This window comes from Calypte anna, chromosome 5 (assembly GCF_003957555.1).
Source record: "Calypte anna isolate BGI_N300 chromosome 5, bCalAnn1_v1.p, whole genome shotgun sequence".
In the NCBI taxonomy this organism is placed as follows: domain Eukaryota; kingdom Metazoa; phylum Chordata; class Aves; order Apodiformes; family Trochilidae; genus Calypte; species Calypte anna.
In genome coordinates, this window is record NC_044250.1 from 951,842 (window position 1) to 972,320 (window position 20,479).

At 56.1% G+C, this 20,479-nt stretch overlaps 3 protein-coding genes across 5 annotated transcripts in view; all 3 read right to left on the bottom strand.

The window, feature by feature from the left end:
- Positions 1 to 175, bottom strand: part of CABP4 (calcium binding protein 4) — a 905-nt gene extending 730 nt beyond the window's left edge. The window contains exon 1 of the mRNA XM_030451519.1: positions 130 to 175. Within this exon, the coding sequence (XP_030307379.1) occupies positions 130 to 175 (46 nt within the window). The remainder of the gene's footprint in view (positions 1 to 129) is intronic.
- A 46-nt stretch (positions 176 to 221) lies between these two features.
- Positions 222 to 11,509, bottom strand: FNBP4 (formin binding protein 4). Of its 3 annotated transcripts, none has more exons than XM_030451276.1 (13): positions 11,355 to 11,509; positions 10,368 to 10,451; positions 8,516 to 8,649; positions 8,177 to 8,402; positions 7,115 to 7,265; positions 6,958 to 7,033; positions 6,524 to 6,877; positions 5,682 to 5,889; positions 4,344 to 4,462; positions 2,091 to 2,195; positions 1,753 to 1,886; positions 1,261 to 1,358; positions 222 to 596 (listed from the first exon to the last, which is right to left on the bottom strand). In XM_030451276.1, the coding sequence occupies exons 1-13, from the start codon at positions 11,476 to 11,478 to the stop codon at positions 271 to 273; spliced, it is 2,139 nt and encodes a 712-aa protein (XP_030307136.1). In that variant the 5' UTR covers positions 11,479 to 11,509; the 3' UTR covers positions 222 to 270. The 3 variants fall into 3 exon arrangements, with proteins under 3 accessions (XP_030307136.1, XP_030307135.1, XP_030307138.1); XM_030451275.1 differs by having other exon boundaries at positions 6,958 to 7,036; XM_030451278.1 differs by lacking the exon at positions 1,261 to 1,358 and having other exon boundaries at positions 353 to 596; positions 6,958 to 7,036.
- A 1,279-nt stretch (positions 11,510 to 12,788) lies between these two features.
- The window catches only part of NUP160 (nucleoporin 160), a 30,677-nt gene continuing 22,986 nt past the window's right edge, over positions 12,789 to 20,479 (bottom strand). The window contains exons 25-35 of the mRNA XM_030451323.1: positions 20,068 to 20,164; positions 19,875 to 19,980; positions 18,301 to 18,461; positions 17,744 to 17,804; positions 17,030 to 17,140; positions 15,802 to 15,925; positions 15,046 to 15,147; positions 14,321 to 14,462; positions 13,691 to 13,816; positions 13,363 to 13,467; positions 12,789 to 13,254 (exon numbers count right to left, since the gene is read on the bottom strand). Coding sequence (XP_030307183.1) covers positions 13,168 to 13,254; positions 13,363 to 13,467; positions 13,691 to 13,816; positions 14,321 to 14,462; positions 15,046 to 15,147; positions 15,802 to 15,925; positions 17,030 to 17,140; positions 17,744 to 17,804; positions 18,301 to 18,461; positions 19,875 to 19,980; positions 20,068 to 20,164 — 1,222 coding nt within the window. The 3' untranslated portion in view covers positions 12,789 to 13,167. The remainder of the gene's footprint in view (positions 13,255 to 13,362; positions 13,468 to 13,690; positions 13,817 to 14,320; positions 14,463 to 15,045; positions 15,148 to 15,801; positions 15,926 to 17,029; positions 17,141 to 17,743; positions 17,805 to 18,300; positions 18,462 to 19,874; positions 19,981 to 20,067; positions 20,165 to 20,479) is intronic.

A 20,479-nucleotide genomic window follows, 5' to 3' on the forward strand; every position in this document is an offset into this window, starting at 1 on the left:
CCATTTAAGGGCTGGGATCCCATTTAAGGGCTGGGATCCCATTTAAGGGCTGGGATCCCATTTAAGGGCTGGGATCCCATTTAAGAGTTGGGATCCCATTTAAGGGCTGGGATCCCATTTAAGGGCTGCGATCCCATTTAAGGGCTGGGATCCCATTTAAGGGCTGGGATCCCATTTAAGGGCTGGGATCCCATTTAAGGGTTGGGATCCCATTTAAGGGCTGGGATCCCATTTAAGGGCTGCAAACCCTTTTAGATTAGGATCCCAATTTCAGTGTTGTGAACCCATTTTACGGTTGCGACCCCCTTTTAGGATCAGGATCCCAATTTTAGTGTTGTGACCCCCTTTTAGGATCAGGATCCCCATTTTAGGTTTGTGCCCCCATTTTAGGGCCAGGCCCCCCCCTCCGGGCTGTACCTGCAGGTCTCTGGGTGGTGTCCCCGGGGCGTTCTCCTTTCTCCTTGGGGGGGGGCTGAGCAGGACCCTCGTTTTTCCTCTCGGCGTTCCGCTCTCCTTCCTCTTCCTCCTCCCCGTCAGGGAATTCCCACTGCGACTCTCCCGAGCGCTCGTTAACATAGAAATAGCGTCTATGCTCCCTAAATCACAGGAGAGAGAAGGGGGGGCTTTAGATTCTCCCCCCCGACCACCTCACACACCACTCCCAGGTGGGCCTGGCCCACGACAGCTCTGTGCTCTCGCAGGGGAAAGACCCTCTTGTTGCTGCTCTCCCAAACAACTTGGAGGAAAAAACAGCCCCGAGCTGGCTGGCTCAAAGCTCAATTTATTTTTTTTTTTTCTGTAGTGTATTTTTTTGTGGTTTTTTTCCTGTTCTCTTTTTGTTTTGCACTTGCTGGCTGAGTGAACTGTCGCCCTGAACAAAACCCCCTCCCCTCCTCCTCTCTCTCTCCTCAAGAGGGAGGGGGCTGCGAAAAGCCAGCAGGCAGCAGAGCGACGTCCAACACTCAAACCTTGGGGGAACTTTTCAGCCGAGGGGTGGCCAAAAAGTCACCCCCCCACCACACTGAGAATGAGGCAACGGGGGAACAGCCCGACGGAGGCAAGAGGCTGCCCCCCTACCCCGTGGTTGGAGGTCGCTTTTATGATACTCTCGGGTGTCAAAAACACACACAGTGAATGCTAGAGAGAGGGAGCGGATCTGGGAGCTGAAAAACAAAAGAGCAAAGATTTCAAACAACAGAAAAACCAAGCCAGAGTCAAAACCAAATAAAACGAAAAGACAAAGAAATGTTTGGGTCTGACCTGCTGGCAGGAGACAGAAATCTTGTTCTTCGTTCCGGCGGGCTGGTGGGGTTTGTCCTTTGGCAGAGCTGTTGGTCAGAAGAGTTGATCCAGAGATCCTGCAAAGTTCACAGAGCTCTCGCATGCGCGACCCCCCAGGCCCGCCCTCCGCAGCGCTTTGCTTCCACCAGCTCTGTCCAGTCAGGGATCATCTGCAGCTCCGTCTCCAAGCGCTGAGCGCTCCGTTTGCATCCTCCTCCTTCTCCTCCTCCAGCAGGTTTATTTTATTTTATATTTGTATTTTTTAAATCATTTATGTATTTATTTATTTAGGGTGCCAGTGCCGGGCTGGTTTCTCTGCCTGCCCCAGCACCGCTACCACCGAAGCCGCTCTCAGTCTCCCGGGGATACAAAACGGCGCCAACGGTCTCGTCGGGTTGGTGGGTTGATGGTCACAAATCATGTCTGAGATGTCAGAGGATGAAAGGTGAGGAAAGGTAGGAGAGGGCGTACCTGTCCCAGTGGCAGGACCAGCCTTTAGGGGTGGCGTTTATTTCGTATTGTTTTAGCTGTTCGGCTGCATCTTGGAGTTTGCGTTTGAGGTAGTTTCCATTGAGAGCACCTTCCCTCCAGTCTGCAATGCGGGTCTAGAGGGCAAGAACCAGGGGGAAGGGGAACCACTGAGGGGAGCTGCCACAGGACACCAGCTCCAGAAAAAGGTTTTGGGTTTTTGTTTGGTTTTTTTTTATCCCTTCATGGCACCAGGACTCAAGGGGAGGTGCTGAGGAAAAGGAAGGGGCTGAGAGGATCTGAGAATCCGCTTCGGAACAGAAGGCGAAGGCTTTGGTTACCTCTGTCTGCAACAGCAACAGGTGGAAGTTGGAGATAGATTGTCTGTTGATTCCCAGGAATTCCAGCTTACTGGTCAGAGTGTTTGCCAGCTCTCCAATCTGAAACTGCCAGGGAAGAAAAGGGAAGAGTCAAAGAGGTGCCCATGGGGAGCGTTCCCGGGCGGCCGCCGCTGCAGCCTTTTCCCCCGGCGAACAGGATTTGGGATCTGTCACCCTGAAGGGCTCTGTCACCCTGAAGGGCTCTGTCACCCCTGTTACCCACCCCTGGGATGGGGTTGGTGGGAGCAGAGCTCCCCCCGTAGCCACAGAAGGTGGTGCTGAACCTTCCTGCAGCTCCTTCCCTGCTCTGGAGGAGGACATGGGCTGCGTCTGCCCCGGGAGTGGGAGCCACAGCAGAGCCCTGGGCAGGGTGGGAAGGTTTCAATGGGATCCTGGAGCTGTTTTCCCAGAGGAAAAGGGCTGGGATGTTCGTATCAGACTCAGGAATTGTTGCTTTCCAGAGGAAGTAAGCTGGGAAGCACCAGAGGGGTGGTGTTGGCTGTGTCTACACTTGAGTTCGGCCACCCCGTGTCCCACAGGAGTCAGACCTCCAATTTGGGGACATGTGACAGTTTTTGGGAAGGGAAGCAGCTCCCGCCCTGAGAGTGACCCAGTGAAGATCCAGGGTGGGTGCCTGGATCCCCATTTCTTTGAGGAGGGGTCTAAAACTGTACTTTTTCTCCCCCCATTTTGCTCCTCAGAAGCAGCTTTGGAAGGTCCCCAAAGCCAACGCCGCGGCGTCTGTCTGCAGAGAGAGGGAGGGGTTGGGCAGCCAACCCTAGGGGAGAGCCTGAGGTAAGGAAATAATTAATTCCAGAATTAAGGTGGCTGTGGAGGAGGCAGGGAAGATCCCTCAGCGGCGTGGCAGGAGCTGCTGGATCTCCTGCAAAGCAGAGAGCTGGCAGAACAAGAGGTTACCCCCATCCCAACAAAGCCACGTCCCTGCCCCACCATGGGCGTCCCCACCTCTGGCACCACTGAGCTTCCTGGTCCCCCAGGAAGGGACCAGAGCAAGGGGGACAGGAGGGGACAACCCAAGGGACAAGATTTCAGCAGTCATCTCCCTCCTGCAGGCTTGGGTTTTGTTGGTTTGGGGTTTGTTTTGGTCTTTTTTTTGGTAGAAATCAATGAGCTGAAATCATGGAGCAGGCTGAGGGAGGGGATGTGCTGAGGGTTGGGGCAGGGATCATCCCACCCCAAAAATCCTTGGAGGTGGTGAAGGTGTCACAAAACTCATCCCCTGCACAGCAGGGAACTTAATTAAGTGGTGGATAACGAGGGCAGGGCTGGAGGGCAGAGATGGAGCTGGCAGAACAAGAGGTTACCCCCATCCCTGCCCCACCATGGGCATCCCCACCTCTGGCAGCACTGAGCTTCCTGGTCGCCCAGGAAGGGACAAGAGCAAGGGGGACAGGAGAGGACAACCCAAGGGACAAGATTTCAGCAGTCATCTCCCTCCTGCAGGCTTGGGTTTTGTTGGTTTGGGGTTTGTTTTGGTAGAAATAAATGAGCTGAAACCATGGAGCAGGCTGAGGGAGGGGATGTGCTGAGGGTTGGGGCAGGGATCATCCCACCCCAAAAATCCTTGGAGGTGGTGAAGGTGTCACAAAACTCATCCCCTGCACAGCAGGGAACTTAATTAAGTGGTGGATAACGAGGGCAGGGCTGGAGGGCAGGTTTCCACCTGGGTTTTAGCAGGAGGCAGTGATTCCCCACGTGTGAACCAGCTGGCACGGGGAGGTGACAACATTTGGAAGGGAAAGGCAGAGAATCAGGAGCCAGATTTCTCTCAGGGTCACAAAAATGAGTGGAAAATCAGGAAAAAAACTCAAAAAAATCTCTTCACAGTCACAGCTCCTGGGGAAGAGTCACCTGGAGCTGGGGAAAGGGCTCTGGGGATGGCTCAGCTGCAGCCACAGGAGCAAAGCAAGGATGGGAGAGAAAATCCATCAGAAAAATCCCCCAAGTTTGCATTTAATGACTTAAAAAATGTCACCAGGAGCCCCTGGACACAGAGGGGGAAGTGTTTGCCCTCCCTCATCACCACTTCTGGGCTTTATCCCTCCCCCCAACATCCTCTTTATTTTTTAAAAATGTTTCCAGAGCTTTGCTGCCAGCTGGAGAAAGGACAGGGGGCTGGAGCTGCCCCCCTCACTCTGCCCAGAGCCCCCTGGGTGGGCTGGATCCCACCCCCCCACCTCTCCAGCTCTGTACCTTTAGGTCCTGCTCTTCCTCTTCTAATTTTGGAGCCCCTTGGGGTTTTGGTTTCTCCTGGGGCTCCTCGGGCTCAGCCTCTTTGTCTGAAGTTGCTTCAGTTGTCTCCACGTTGGTGGCTGCAGGAGAAGGAAAGGAGAGGTGAGAACTCCTCCTACCAGAGAGGGAAGGACCTGGGGAGCTTCCTACAGCATCAGGAACCTGAAAAAAAAACAGGAGAGAAGGAGAAAGTCTCAGTGTTTGCACAGTGGAGACCCTTGGAAGGGCAGGAATACAGGTGAAAAAGACTCCAACATTCCTGGTGTGTCCTGGGGGGAAAAAAATCCCATTTATGGTGTGTCCCAAGACTAAAAAATATCCCATTTCTGGAGTTTTCTGTGGGGAAAAATGCCATTCCTGGTGTGTCCTGGAGGAAACATCCCACTTCTGGTGTTCTGGGGAGGGGGAATTAATTTTTTGTGTGTCCTGTGGGAAAACCAACCCTGTTCTTGGTGTGTCCTGGAGGAAAAGCCTTATTCCTGGTGTGTCCTGGGGGAAAAACAATCCAATTTATGGCATTTTCTGCAGGAAAAAATCCCATTCCTGGTGTATTTGGGAGGAAAAACCCCATTCTTGATGTGTCCTGCTGCTCCAGGGCTTTGTTCCCTCCATCACCCTGGTACTCAGCTTTAAATCCCTTGTTTTAGAGCAGGAGCTTCCCAACCCTTTGGAAAAGGAGAAAGCAGCACTGCAGGGCAGAGCCACCTCCTGGGGTGTTCTGCTCCTGAGGAAAAGCCACCACAGGGCCACCAGTGTCACCAGTTCAAGGCCATCTCTGGCCATTTCTTCCTAAGGAAGCAGCAGCCTCACCCTCAGCCAGCTCTTGGCTGGGATCAAGAAGTGAGGAAACAAAAGGAAATGAGCTCAGGCTGCACCAGGGGAGGTTTGGAATGGAGAATGGGAACAATTCCTCCCTGGAAAGGCTCCTCAGGCCCTGGCCCAGGCTGCCCAGGGCAGGGCTGGAGCCCTCATCCCTGGAGGGGTTGGGAAGACTCAAAACTGGGGTGCTGAGGGGCATGAGGTGGTGGTGGCCTTGGCAGGGCTGGACTCAATCATCCTAAAGCTCCTTTCCAACCCCAAAAAATGCCCCCATTCCATGGTGTTGCAGGGTGAGGGCTCAACAGAGCAGGAGGGATGTAGAGGTGTCTCATTAAGGGACAAAGCCAGGCTGTGTGTGACAGAGGTGACAACCACCCCCCTAAAACTTGTCCCACCTACCTCACCAGCTCCTCAGGGGCCTCTCCTCCTCCTCCTCCTCCTCCTCCTCCTCCCCTCCCAGGAGGGACCTTTCCCAATTACCTGTTTCTCCCACCTCTGGGCTCTCCCTCCCAGTTTTGGAGCCTCGAGTGGCAGCTTCAGGGCTGGCAGCTCCCACAAAAAGTTTCCACTTCCCCCTTTTGGAGGCCAAACGACGAGCAGGGTCCTGGGAAGCCCCCTGGCTGCCATCTGAGAGGGGGCTGGAGCCTGAGATGCTGCCCTCCCCTTCCTCCAGGGCACGGAGCTCAGCCTGAGGAGAGAGACAGGGAGGAGCTGGAGACACCCCAGGGGATAAAGAGGGAATTTGGAGCCCCCAGCCCATACAGGAGCAGCCTGGGGAAGGAGACAGACACAAAGTGCTGCAGCTTCTGGGTGGTTTCCAACTGTCCTGCACCAAAAAATTGATTTCCTTGACAAGAACTTCCTCAAAAAAACCCTTTCCCCCCAAAAAAAGCCTTTTACCCCTAAGAAAAGCACCCTTCAACCCACCACAAAGACCTTCCCCCCACAAAAGTACCCTTCTACCCACCAAAAAACAAACTTCCTGCCATAAAAAGGTCTTCCCCCCCAAACCAAACTCATTTCAAACCAAACCTTCCCATACAAATCAGCTCTTCCCCAAAAACCCTTCCCCTAAAACTTGGCCAAAAACACCCCGTGCCTTTCCTAAAAAAAACCCTTCCCCCCCCAAGACCAACTCTGTCTTCTAGAAAGATCTTTTCTCCTGAAAAAATAAACCCTTTCCCCTCAAAAAAAATTCCTTTATTCCCCAAAATAAACACTTTCCCCCCAAAAATCCTTCCTGACAAAATACCCTTCCCCCAAAACCCACCTCCTCCCCAAAAAAGCCCCCTCTGCCCCCCAAGAAGCCCTCCTTCCCTCACCTTCTTCCTCTCCAGCACCATCTCCAGCTCCAGGGTGTCCTGCTCCTCCTCCTCTTCCTCCCCACTCTCCCCAGACTGCACCACACTGCACAGCTCCTCCTGCAGGGGCTCCTCCAGAGGCTCCCTGATGGCCTCGGGTTCTTGGGGACCAGCTGCCACCACTGTCACCTCTCCTGCTTTGCCTTCCTCTTCAGGAGGTGGCTCCACCACCTCCTCTTTGCAGATCACCTTCCTCCTCCAGCGTTCCTCTTCCTCCTTCACCCCCTCGGGGAGCAGTGGGGCCAGCAGAGCTGCAGCCACCCCTTTTTTCTCCTCCTCGTTGTTGGAGAGGGCTTGGACACCTTCATTCACCTCCTGAGGGAGGGAGCTTTGGGTCAGGAAACACCTCACCCCTCCCCAAGCAGCACCAGGGCAGGGGTTTGGCCCTCACTCACCTTCTTCACCTCCCTCTTGGCCCCTCTTATTCCCTTCTCCTGGGAATAGGGCTCAGCCACGAAGCTCCCGTTGGCACTGCTGAGGAAGAGAGGGGTGAAGGGGGGGAGGAAGGAGCCAGGGGACAGGGTTGGGGACACAAAGGGGGACATCTCCTACCTGTGCTGGTAGTGCTGGAGGCCCTGGACCTGAGTGGCCAGGTACTGGGGCAGCTCCCAGGTCACCTCATTGCTCTGGGTGTTCCAGTAGTAGTAGCAGCCCGTGTTCTCATCCCACACCTCCTGCCAGTCCCCCATCTCCAGCTCCCCCACTGCCACACAGGGGACAAGGACACGATGGCACCCAGGGGGGGACACACCTGGTGGCACCTGGGGACACGCCCAGGGAACCTCCCACCCCCCACTGGATCAGCTCCTGGGTGGGTGTCACCCCCTTTCCCTGCTGTCACCCCCTTTTTCCTGATCGTCACCACCCTCAGGTCCCTCTGGGGAGCACAGTGGGGGGCAGCAGAAACCCCAAAATGAGTGCAGTCCCCCTCTAAATGGGTGTAGAGCCCCTCAAAATGGGAGAAGAGCCCCCAAAATGGCTGCAGGCCCCCCCAAAATGGGTGCATCTTCCCTTAAAATGGGTGTGCCCCCACAAAAATAGGTGCAGCCCCCCCTTAAAATGGGTGAAGCCCCCTTCTAAATGGGTGCAGAGCCCCCAAAATGGGAGCAGAGCCCTCAAAATGGCTGCAGCCCCCCTCAAAATGGCTGCACCTTCCCTTAAAATGTGTGCCCCCCCCCAAATAGGTGTAGCCCCCCTCAAAATAAGTGCTGAGCCCCCAAAATGGTTGCAGCCCCCCCCAAAATGGGTGCATCTTCCCCTTAAAATGTGTGCAGCCCCCCTCAAAATGGGTGCACCCTCCCAAAGTGGGTGCATCTTCCCTTAAAATGAGTGTGCCCCCCCCAAAATAGGTGCAGCCCCCCCTCAAGATGAGTGCAGAGCCCCCCAAATGGCTGCAAGCCCCCCAAAATGGGTGCATCTCCCACCAAATGGCAGCACCTCCCCTTAACACAGGTACAACCCCCTCCCAGAATGCTCCCATTCCCCCCCAAATGCTCCCATTCCCCCCCAAATTGGTGCAGAGCCCCCCCAGATGGTTGCCCACCCCCCAAAATAGGTACATCCCCCCCCCCCCCCCCCAAAACGTTTCCCCCCCTTTCCCAGCCCTGTGCTGACCTCCTGCCAGGGAGCACTGGGTGTCATACTGCCACTCGGGTGCTGGGGCAGCTCCGTTGGTGGTGCTGGGGGGGGGTTGGGATCCTGATCCCGATCCCGAATCCTTTGGCTCCGGACGGGGAGGGGTTGGGGGCGGCACCGAGGAAGATGAGGAGGAGGAGGGGACAGCGGTGTGGGAGGGGGAAGGCTCAGCAGGCTGGGGAGGAGCCGTGATGGCATCGATCTCCTGTGGAAACAACCCCGGATCAGCTCGGCAGCGCCGGGATCCTCGGGTTTTTCCCGTTTTTTCCTCAATTCCAAAGGGAATTTTCCTTCCTCCCCCCTCCCCAAGGCACTGACCGCTAAGAAGTTGGCCAAGGTGCTGTCGATGTCTGAGTTGTTGCCGTTGGTACCCGAGGCCCGGGGGGGTTTCTCTGAGCTTTCTCCCTCCTCCTCGTCGCTGTCTGCGTAGGCACCCAGCAGGCACAAACCTCCTGGCCCCGGGCAGAGGGGAAATTGGGGAAATTTCATCAAAAAAAGGGGGTTCAGAGGCAGACTGAACCCCCCAAACTCTTGTGGTGCTGCTGGAGAGCAGCAAGGGGAGGTGAGGGGTGTGGGGAACCCCCCCTGAGGGAGCTGAGGGGAGAAATGGCCCCCAAGTATCCATTCTATCCAAAAAGAAGGGAACTGCCCCAAAATTGCCTTGGGAGAGAGGAAGAGCAAAGCCCCCAGGGTAAAAAAAAAAACCTAAAACACTAAAAAATAATTCCCCATCCTTGGGCTGTCTGCTGAAAACCAGAGAGGGGGAGGAACTGCTCCTCTGAGCACTCCTGTGTGAATTACTGAGTGGAAATTGGATTTATTGAAGTTATAATAACAGCAAAAAGGGGAAAAAAATCCCTTTTTCCTCCTTCCCCCCCAAAACACACTGCAGGGGCAGCTCCTAAGCTGAGAAACCAACATTCCCAAGACACTCAAGCACTGAAGAGGGGGGAAGGGCCCTGCTCCAACCCCCACCCTAAGGAACTGGGGGGAGTTAAGTCCAAAGCAGTGAAACGGGGTCATTATCCTGCCCTGGGAGTAAGGCTGGAAAAGGAACTGGGGAGGAGCAAACCTCAAAAGAGACCTCAAAGCAATTAAGAGGAGGATAATCACTGCTCCTCAGTATTAAGAATCGTTGAGGAAAGAGTTAATTAACCTAATAAGCACCTACAGAGGGACAATACCCATTGAAAGGGCTTTGGAGGAGCAGGGAACCCCCACAGCCCCCCCAGAACCCCCCAATCGTTTGTGAGAAAGGAAAAAAAGGTCTTTTTATGGGTGGGGATGCTCCTTCCCTAAAAGCAGAGGGGCACGTCCCTGATTGTTAGTTTATTGGGGGTTTTTTTGGGGAAAAGAGGGAGTTTTTCCAACCCCCACCCTAAAGAACTGGGGGGAGTTAAGTCCAAAGCAGTGAAACGGGGGCAGCAGCCTGTCCTGGGAATAAGGCTGGAAAAGGAACTGAGGAGGAGCAAACCTCAAAAGAGACCTCAGAACAATTAAGAGGAGGATAATCACTGCTCCTCAGTATTAAGAATCGTTGAGGAAAGAGTTAATTAACCTAATAAGCACCTATAGAGGGACAATACCCACTGAAAGGGCTTAGGAGGAGCAGGGAACCCCCACAGCCCCCCCAGTTGTTTATGAGACAGAAATAAAAAAGGACTTTTTATGGGTGGGGATGCTCCTTCCCTAAAAGCAGAGGGGCACGTCCCTGATTGTTAGTTTATTGGGGGGTTTTTTGGGAAAAAGAGGGAGTTTTTCCAACCTCCACCCTAAAGAACTGGGGGGAGTTAAGTCCAAAGCAGTGAAACGGGGTCATTATCCTGTCCTGGGAGTAAGGCTGGAAAAGGAACTGGGGAGGAGCAAACCTCAAAAGAGACCTCAAAGCAATTAAGAGGAGGATAATCAGTATTAAGAATCGCTGAGGAAAGAGTTAATTAACCTAATAAGCACATACAGAGGGACAATACCCATCCAGGAAGGGCTTTGGAGGAGCAGGGAACCCCCACAGCCCACCCAGAGCCCCCCAGTTGTTTATGAGACAGAAATAAAAAAGGACTTCTTATGGGTGGGGATGCTCCTTCCCTAAAAGCAGAGGGGCACGTCCCTGATTGTTAGTTTATTGGGGTTTTTTGGGAAAAAGAGGGAGTTTTACCTCCTCTCCTCCTACCTGTGGGCTTGACAGCAGCAGCGGGTGCAGGGGCCGGGGGGTTGGGAGCGCTGCGGGGGGGCTCGGCCACAGCCTCGGGCTCCTCTGCGAGGGGAAAACGGTTTAGAGAGAGCAGGGAGGGGGTGTCCGTGGGGGGCTGGGGGTGTCCGTGGGGGTCTGGGGGTGCCCGTGGGTGCCTGTGAGTGTCCATGTGTGCCCGTGGGTATCTGTATGTGTGTCTGTCTGTGTCCATGGGTGCCTGTCTGTATCAGTGGGTGTCCATGGGTGTCTGTGTGTGCCCGTGGGGGTCTGGGGGTGTCCATGTGTGTCCGTGGGGATCTCTATGTGTGTCTGTCTGTGCCCGTGGGTGCCTGTCTGTGTCAGTGGGTGTCCGTAGGTATCTGTATGTGTGTCTGTGTGTGTCTGTGGGTGCCTGTCTGTACCAGTGCGTGTCCGTGGGTGTCTGTATGTGCCTGTGGGTGTCCGTGGATATCTCTATGCCTGTCCGTGGGTGCCCGTCTCTATCAGTGGGTGCCCGTGGGTGTCTGTGTGTGTCCGTCTGTGCCCGTGGGTGCCTGTCTGTACCAGTGGGCGTCCGTGGGTGTCTGTGTGTGTCCATGTGTGTCCGTGGGTATCTGTACGTGTGTCTGTCTGTGGCTGTGGGTGCCTGTCTGTGTCAGTGGGTGTATGTATGTGCCTGTGGGTGTCCGTGGGTATCTCTATGCGTGTCCGTGCGTGTCCGTCTGTACCAGTGGGTGTCCGTGGGTGTCTGTGTGTGCCCGTGGGTATCTGTATGTGTGTCTGTCTGTATCAGTGGGTGTCTGTACGTGCCTGTGGGTGTCCGTACGTGTCCGTGTCCGTGTCCGCTGAGGCGGCGGTGCCCCCGCTCGGCCGCAGGGTTCCGAGCAGGCCTCACCGAAGCCTGCGCTAGGCCGCGCCCCGCCAACAAAGCACAAACCCTCCCCCCCCCCTCAGCCCAACCCAACCCCCGCCTCCATCCGCTGTTACCCGGCTCGGAACCCGAGTCGGCTCCTTCCAGCGGCGGTCCCGGTGCCTCCTCGCGGCGGGGCCCGGGTGGGGACAGGCGGAGGATGGGCCTGCGGCCCGGCGCTGACCGCGACTTCTTCCCCATGGCGGCGGCGGCGGGAGCGGCGCCTCAGGGCGGGGCCTGCGCATGCGCGGGGAGACAGGGAGGGGGCGGGGCCACGGCGAGCGTGGGGGTGAGAAAGGGGGCGGGGTCTGAGAAAGCTCCGCCCACCGAGAAGGGGGGGCGGGGCCAAGGCGGCGCGGGCAGAGATTCCCGCGGGGGCCTCGGACACGGAGAGCACCGGAGACCCCCAGAGCACCGATCTATAGAGCCCCCCTATAGCCCCCCCAGAGCACCCATCTATAGAGCACCCATCTATAGACCCCCCCTATAGCCCCCCCAGAGCACCCATCTATAGAGCACCCATCTATAGACCCCCCCTATAGCCCCCCCCAGAGCACCCATCTATAGAGCACCCATCTATAGAGCCCCCCTATAACCCCCCCATCTATAGAGCACCCATCTATAGACCCCCCCCCTATAGCCCCCCCAGAGCACCGCCCCATAGACCCCCCCCCCTATAACCCCCATACCCAGCATCGCCCTATAGCCCCCCCGCCCCATAGCTCCCCCAGAGCACCGCCCTATAGACCCCCGCCCCTATAACCCCTATCCCCAGCACTGCCTCATAGACCCCCACCCCCCTTATAGTGCCCCCGCCCCATAATTCCCCCAGAGCACCACCCCACAGACCACCCCCTGTATAACCCCCACCCCCAGCACCGCCCCATAGCCCCCTCACCCCATAGCCCCCCCAGATCACCGCCCCATAGACTCCCCCCCGTATAATCCCCCCAGAGCACCGCCCTATAGACCCCCCCGTATAACCCCCATCCCCAGCATCGCCCTATAGCCCCCCCCCCCATGGCCCCCCAAAGCACTGCCCTATAGACACCCCACCCTATAGCACCCCTCCATAGCCCCACCCTACACCCCCCCCCACAGCACTGCCCTGTAGCCCCCCCACTCTATACCCCCCTATGACTCCCCCTTAGCCTCACCCTGTAGCCCCCCTCTATACTACAGCCCCCTCCCCCCTGTCCTATAACCCCCCTCCAGCCTCAGTGCCCCTCTCTACCCCATAGCCCCCACCCTGCCCTACAGACCCCCCCTCTCACCCTCTCCTGCCCTATAGTGTCCCCCCCCTCCAGCAGCTCCAACGCTGCTGCCCTACAGCCCCAGCCCCCCAGGGAACCCCCCAGGCATCCCCCAGCCTCACAGAGCCCCCCAGGGATCCCCAGCCCCCCAGGGATCCCCCAGCCCCTCAGGGATCCTGGAGCCCCCCAGAGCTCCCCAGCCCCCCAGGGATCCCCCAGCCCCACAGAGCCCCCCAGCCCCCCAGGCAGCCCCATACCAACACTGTCGGTTTATTCCGTTTTTATCCAAAAGCATCACGAATAAATAAAAAAAAAAACCCAAAAAGAAAGACCCGAAGCTGCTGCCTCTGGCACAGGAGGAGAGCGAGGGGACCCACCCTGGTGCCAGTCACCCCCCCAGTGTCACCCCTCGGGGACACACACACACACAGGGCCAGCGAGGTGACACACCAAGGCTCCCCCCCCACACCCACCTCCCCCAGCTGGGTCCTTCCAGACAACAAAATAACCGAAAAAAGAAAGAAAAAAGAGTAAAAAGAGCACCAGCAGCGCAGGGGGGACACCCGGGGGTGGCTCCTGGGGGTGTCACCTGGAGCCAGCACCCAGCAGGGGGGGTCATGGGGGGACAGGGCTGTCCCTAAGTGCGGCGGTAGAGCCGATCCCGGGTGGCCACGCTGACCTTGTGCTGGTAATCCTCCATCTTCTGCTGGAGCTGCTGGGAGAGCTGGGACAGGGCCAGAGCAGGGGTCAGAGGGGATGGGTTCTCCCACTCCCACTCCCACCCCCCCAAATGTCACCCCTGGGTGCTCCTGGGGGGCCGTGGGGGACGTACCAGGAGGTTGTGTGGGTTGGTGGAGCTCTCCTGGAGGGCCTGGAGGAGCTGATCGATGGCTGTGTAGGGCAACCAGACCATGGGGGCTGTGGCTGAGAGAGGGAACTGGAAGGGAAAGGACATTCCTGGGGTCAAAACGGGGTGTCAACGTTCCTCCCTGAGAGGAAAAGCTCCCACCCGTGACACCCCAACCCCACAGGTCCCACTCTGAGATCCTCTCCTCTCTGGGAGTGGCTTTACCCCACACTCTTCCTCCTGGAAGCACCAAAGGATGGGGGCACAAAGCCAAGCAGAGGGCTCTGCCCCCAGGAAGGGTCCTGACACCCACCTCAATTCCAAAATACTGGTGCCCTTTGCCCAGCACTGCATCCACATATTCCAGGACCAGCTCCACAGCCTCCTCCAGAAGGTCATAATTCAAGTAGAGCCTCAGCAGCTCAGCAGCATCCACCTTCTGCAGGCAAAGAGGGGGAGAAATCACCTGGGGACCACGGCCAGGAGCCACCAGCATGCTGAGGAGATCCTGCCCTGAGCCCCAGTGCTGGGAAGAGCCTTCCCTGAGCCTCTGGAATGGGCTCCAAGCTCCAGCTCTTCCCCACACAGTGACCCAAGATGTTGCTGGAGCTGGAAGGGTGAAGCTTGGAATCATTAAAGATCCAAGATCATCAATCAAGGTGGGTTCTGGTTGGACTTGAAGGGTTTTTTTCCATCCTTAATGATCCTGTGGTAAATCCAACCCCCAAGCCAACACCACCATGTCCTGAACTGTCACCTCAACACCTTTTCTGACCCCTCCAGCCCTGCCCTGGGCAGCTCATTCCAATCCAATCCCTGACCACTCTTCCTTCCAGCAAGGAAACTCTTCCCACCATCCAACCTCAATGTGGGATTTGCTGTCAGGAGGAGCTGGGGACAGCTTGGAGATGGTTTTTGGGGCTCAGGCAAGGGATGAGCTGACCTTGTAGCTGTTGATGAGCCAGTTGGGCAGAGGGATCCCGTGGGCCAGAAGCTTGTTGATGACACAGCGATGGTGGAGGCTGTTCTGGGATGGGTAACATTCCAAGTAGGATGAGAGCAGCCTCCAAGCTTCATCCGTGGCACTGCAAAGCAAGGATTCCCACCCTGAGAAGCTGGGCCAGGGGGTCCCTGTCACCAGGGACTGCACCAGGGGGACCTTGTCCCCTTGCCTGGGTTTCAAGGTGTGGCCTCAGCCCTCCTGGCACGGAGAGCTCAGTTTCCTTCTGAGGAGCTGGAATAGGTTTGGGATTGAAATCTGGGATTTGGAGGATGAGAAGAAGCTGGGAGGGAGCAGAGCAACAGACCAAGGAGGTTGTTATCCAGGTCCTGGCATGCCTGGGGGACATTCTGCTCCTATCACATTGGATTTCTAGCATGGAATTGTTCCTGTCCCAGCCCCACGAGTCTCCACCACCTTTATGTTCCCCACTCTCTCCTCCAGAGGAGGCAGTGAGCAGCACCTGGGTGTTCACACAGCCTCTTGGGCTAAAACCAAACCAGCAGAAGGTGGGGACAGCAGGGACACCCACAGAGGTGTCCTCCCCTCTCAGGTTTTCTTCTTTTTAAGTCAACTTGTGACCCTCAGGATTCCTGCAAGGCTCCAGGAATGTCCCCATCTCACCAGGAATGGTTCTGTTCTTGTCCCCCCCATGGTCCAGGACCTACCTGGACTCCTTGGTGGTGACCAGTGCTGAGAGCTGGTTTGCTGCCAGCCAGTCCCAAGCCTCTGCCTGTGCTGCCTCCCCTCCCAGCTGCAGCTTGATGCACCTAAAGTGGGAGCAGCACAAAGGTGGGTGCCCTGGGAGCCTCCTCCTGCTCTGCTCCCCTTCCCCCCTAGCATGGCTTTGTCTAAGAAACAGCCAGAAATTTGCTGGCTTGGCAGGAAAAAGGCAATTTCTGAGCTTGCCCCAAGGGAAAGGAATCAACAACGACTCAGGTGTGAGCCTTAGGGTCTGAGTTTGGGCAAGAGATGTCCCTCTGTGCATCCAACCAGAGGAACAGGACTCAGCTGAGCCCCTGAGCAGGCACCAGGCATCCTCTGGAAGGTTGGAGATGAGGGATGAGGGTACCAAGACCACCCCCAACTCTGGGAGCAGCTCCAGGGCCACCAGCAGGAGTGTGGCACGAGCCACCTCACCACAAAGGTCTCCAGATAATGGCTGTGCCTGGGTTGGCATCACCTGCACTTGCCAGAGGCCACCTCTCCCCTGAAGCAAGGGAGAAACCTTTCCCTCCACCCCCTGCTCCCTTATTTTCCCTTTTTTTAGGTGTGAGGAATTAATTCCCACCTCAAAACCATCAGGCAGGAGCTGAGGAGTCGGGTGAGGACAGAGCTGGCTCCTGAGCCTGGGGAACCCTGCCACACACCTCCCACATTCCTCCAGCCTCCCAAAGCAAGGAGAGCAGCAGCTTGGTACCTACTTGAAGGTGAGTCCCTCAAAGATGGGTGTCAAGGACAGCTTGAAGGTCTGGCAGAGGGTGACAGCGGTGTCGAAGAGGCCGGCACGGATCAGGAGAGCAAGAGTTTCCTCAGGGCTGGAGTTCCCTGCAGGGCAGGAGAACCAGCTTGGTGCCAACCTGTAAGCTTTGCACTAAACTTCCCCCTTCCATTATCACCAGCACAACGACCTGCTCCTTCCTCATCTCCATTCATCACCTTCCTGCTCACTGCAGGAGGTTGGAACCAGGGGGTTGGGCTCTGCTCCCGAGGAACAAGTGAAAGGAGAAGAAATGTCCTGAAGTTGCCCAGGGAAGGTTTAGATTGGATATTAGGAACAATTCCTTCCCCAAAAGGGTGGTTAAGCACTGGCCCAGCTGCCCAGGGAGGTGGTTGGATCCCCATCCATCCCTGGAGGTGTTCAGAAGCCCTGGAGATGTGGTGCTGAGGGACAGGAGGAGGCTCAGCAGAGTTGGGGTCCTGCCTGGACTCCAGGATCTCCAAGCTCTTTCCCAACCAGAAGGATTCTGGAGCAGTCCCTGGAGGGACTGGGGAAAGCAGCAGCCACCCAGGGCAGGAGGTGGCAGGAGGGGAGGTGAAATGGTGGCACTCAGCTCCCTGCACCTCCAGTTTTGCCTCCAAAGCAGCTGCTGGACCCAGTTTCCTGCAGTCCCTCACTGGGAAGTCACCTCCTGCTGCTGCTTCAAGAGGAAAACCATGTCTGTGCTGCATAACTCATCCCAGAGAGCAGGTCAAGGGGGGAGAATCCCAGCTCTCTGCTCCCCAGCAGCAAGGAACAACTTTTGACAAGCAGGATTGTCCAGCAGAAGAATTTAATCATGGTTTGTTTGGGTTTTTCCTTAGGGCTTTCTAATTCCTTTTACACCTGAGGGCAGCTTCCAGCAAGCCAAAAAGGTGCTTGGTTTGTCTCAAGTCACAAACCCAGCCCCATGCAGAGTTCAAGAAACCACAGAAACCTGTGAAAACCTTCAGACTGTTTCTCCCAGGCTGCTGACACTGGTGGCAACACTGAAATGCTGGGGAGAAGGGAAGGGAAGGGCTCCTGCCAGCTCCTGCCTCTGGCTTCAGAGCAAAATTGCTGTTTTCTCCTCTGAGCTACGACTGAAAATGTTCTTAAGGAGCTAAAAAAAAGAAGCCTGGTGGGAAGTAAGAGGTGGGAAGTAAGAGGTGGGAGCCCCAAGTTCCTCTTACCTGCCACAGCTGCTGTGGAGAGGTCATGCTGCACCAGGGTCAGTCGGATCCGGGCCAGGACACTTTCCCTCTCCAGATCTTCCAGCTCCAAGATCTCAATCTGTCGAGTTGCTGTGAGAAGCAGAGGCAAAAGATTCAAAGGATTTAAAGAAAAAAGCTCCTCAGGCACTAGGGAAAATGTTTATACCTCTCTGCTTATGCTAAGAGGAGCTGTACCCCAGGAAAGGGTGGGATTTGCTGCCCTCTCCTTGCTACCTTGAACAGGGTCTCATCTCCTGGATCCAAACCTTGATTCCTCCTTTAGTTGAGGTGTTATTTTCTGGTGGGAAACAGCTGCTGCTCTGCCTGCCAGGATCTGTGGCTAAATCTCCCCCCAAATTATTGATCTGATGGAGGTGAAAGCTGTCCTGAGCCATAAATCACCCCAAGTTATTTATGATGGAGGTGAAAGCTGTCCTGAGCCATAAATCACCCCAAATTATTGATCTGATGGAAGTGAAAGCTGTCCTGAGCCATAAATCACCCCAAATTATTCATCAGATGGAGGGAAAAGCTCTCCTGAGATATAAATCACCCCAAATTATTGATCAGATGGAGGTGAGAGCTGCCCTGAGCTGTCCCCCAGTTCACAGGGGACCAGCAGAGCTCCAAGGGCAGAGCAGAAGTTGGGGAAATGCAAAACAAACCAACCCAAACCCAGGGCTGGGCACTCACTTGGAACAGCTGTGCACTCCCCATCGTGGCTTCTCTTGGGGGATGCTCCAGGACGTTCATACTGGCAGGAAAAAGCAGAAAAAAAAAAAAAAAAAAAAGAGGGTTTATCCCCACCTGGTTTCCAATATGAAAGAGAAAAGCCACACAAGGCCTTGGCAGTTCAGGCTCTGCTTGTCTCTGGCTACCAGAAACAGGGCACAGCACGAGCTGCTGGGGCTACAACCACCACCACCAGACCTGAACCACAAACCACCTCCCAGTGATTCTCCTTTTAACTGCTTCAGACTCCCCCAGAAGGAGTCTGAACTCCTTTACATAAATAATAAACCCCCCAAAAAGGGATTTATTCCCACATACAGACCCCAGCATCCTCCCCAAAGCCCCAACCACCCAAGGGTGCTGCAGAGGGGTGAGGTGAGGGGGTGCTGAGGGCAGGGGATGAAGAAGCCCAACCCCTCCCAAGGGATTTGAGGAAGCTCCTTCCCGAATATCCAGCTGGAAACTGGATCCCCCTGGGGTCAGCAGCTGAGGTGGGAGCTGAGCTGAAGGTTTCCTACCACAGCTCCTGGAGCTGGCTGCACTATCCAGGCATACTCGGGGCGGATGAGACGTAAGCAGTTGATGGCAGCCAGGAAACAATTCCCCTGCTTCTGGAGCCCGCGCAGCGTCCGCACCTCCCTGCCCAGCCTCATCCCATACTCAAACATCACTGTCCCAGCTGGAAGGAAAAAGCAATCACACAACAGTCACGCCTGGAAAGCAGCTCTGAGATCACCCAGGCCCAGCACAGAATCGGGTTGGAGCAGCAAGGTTGGTCAAAATCTGACCAAGCCCCTACAACCACTGAGCCCTCCCTGCAGCACCTCCTCTCCCCATCTTCTCAGCATCTCCAGGGATGTTGCCTCCACCACCTCCCTGAGCAGCCTGTCCCAGTGTTTAATCACTCCTGCTGGGAAGAAATTTATTCTAATATCCAACCTGAACCTCCCCTGGCAGAGCTTGAACCCCTTTCCCCTTGTCCTGTTGCTGGCACTGGGGGGGAAGAGCCCAAGACCCACGTCCCAATCCCCTCAAGGTCTCCCCTCAGCCTCCTCCAAACTACCCATGCCCAGTTCCCTCAGCCCTTCCTCATACAGATTATTCTCCAGGCCCCTCACCAGCTTGGTTGCTCTCCTCTGGAAATGTCCCAGCACCTCAGTCACCTCTTTGCAGTGAGGGACCCAGAACTGAACACACCACTTGAGGTCCAACCTCACCAGTGCAGAGTACAGGGGCAAAATCCCTTCTCTCCTCTTGCTGGCCACACTATTTCTGATAAAAGCCAGGATGCTGGTGGCTTTCTTGGCCACCTGGCTGTCCACCAGCACCTTCCAGTCCTTTCCTGCTGAGGAGTTTTCCAGCCACCCCTGCCCAAAGCCCGAAGCACTGCACGGGGTTGTTGTGACCAAAGTGCAGGACCTGACCTGGCTGAACCTCATCCAATTGTCCTTGTCCCACTGATCCAGCCTCTCCTGCTCCCTCTGCAGAGCCTTTCCACAGGCACACCAACACTCCCACCCAAGGATGGAGTCCACCAAGGTTCAGGAAGGAGACTGAGGTGCTGGAGCAGGTCCAGAGAAGAGCAAGGAGGCTGTGAAGGGATCCAGCAGAATTGCTGTGAGGAAGGGCTGAGGGAGCTGGGGGTGTTGAGGCTGGAGAAGAGGAGGCTCAGGGGAGACCTCATCACTCTCTGCAACTCCCTGAAAGGAGGTTGGAGCCAGGGGGGGTTGGGCTCTGCTCCCAGGCAGATATCAGTGGGACAAGAGGCCATGGGCTTAAGAAGTTCTTCCTAATATCCAACCTAAACCTCCCCTGGCAGAGCTTAAGGAGGTTTAGCTTGGATATCAGGAAGAAATTCTCTCCAGAGAGGGTGCTGAGGCATTGGAATGGGTGCCCAGAGAGGGGGTGGAGGATTCTCCATCCCTGGAGGTGGGAACTGCTGAATGTGGCACTGAGTGCCACGGGCACAACCGCAGGGGGAGTGGATGAAGGGTTGGATTTGGTGATCCCAGAGGCCCTTTCCAGCCCGGGTGGTGGTTCAGTGGTTGTGTGGCAGTGCCAGGAGGAGCAGCCCTGCTCCCAGGGGCCTCACCCTTGCGGTAGTTGTGGCGGTAGATGTGGAAGGCATAGAGCAGCTCGTAGTAGTTGTGGGACATCAGGTCCACAGCTCGAGCGTGTGACTCGATGATCCCCACCACCTGTGGGGGGACAAGGAGAAGGTCCCCGTGGGTGGAGAATCCCTGGAATCCCTGGAGACCCCCCTGATGACCTGGTTAGGGCTGTACCTCGTTATCCAGGTTGACGTAAGGGAACTCCACCAGGTCCTGGAGCTGGGAGCGCTCGCAGAGAACCACCACTAGCTGGCGTAGACAGTCCAGCTGCCTGCAGGGAGAGAGATGGAATCCTGCCTGAGGAGCAGCAACAAACCCCTCTCTGCTTCCTGGGGAGCTCCAGCCATTTATTTTTTAAAATTTTTCCTGCCTTAGAAGCAAGAAATCCCTTCCTGTTTCTCCTGGGAAGAACCTGGACAGCAGAGGTCTCAGCCTGAGCCCTCCCTCTCCCTGCCACCTCTGCTTGGCAAGATTTATTTCAGATTCAAATCAAACCCACTCCTGCCTCTCCTCTGAAGGTCTAACCCAGCCACTCCTGCTCATCACATCCTCCTCTGCTGGGATGAAGCTTCCTCTGCCCAGTTCA

Excerpts from the sequence above, each read along its gene's own strand:
- FNBP4 (XM_030451275.1), bottom strand. The coding sequence starts at position 11,478 with ATGGGGAAGAAGTCGCGGTCAGCGCCGGGCCGCAGGCCCATCCTCCGC. Across the intron at positions 8,650-10,367 it reads TGCTGCTGTCAAGCCCACAG|GAGGTTTGTGCCTGCTGGGT; the intron begins GTAGGAGGAGAG and ends GCCCGGGGCCAG. Across the intron at positions 2,196-4,343 it reads AGGAAGAGCAGGACCTAAAG|TTTCAGATTGGAGAGCTGGC; the intron begins GTACAGAGCTGG and ends CTTCCCTGGCAG.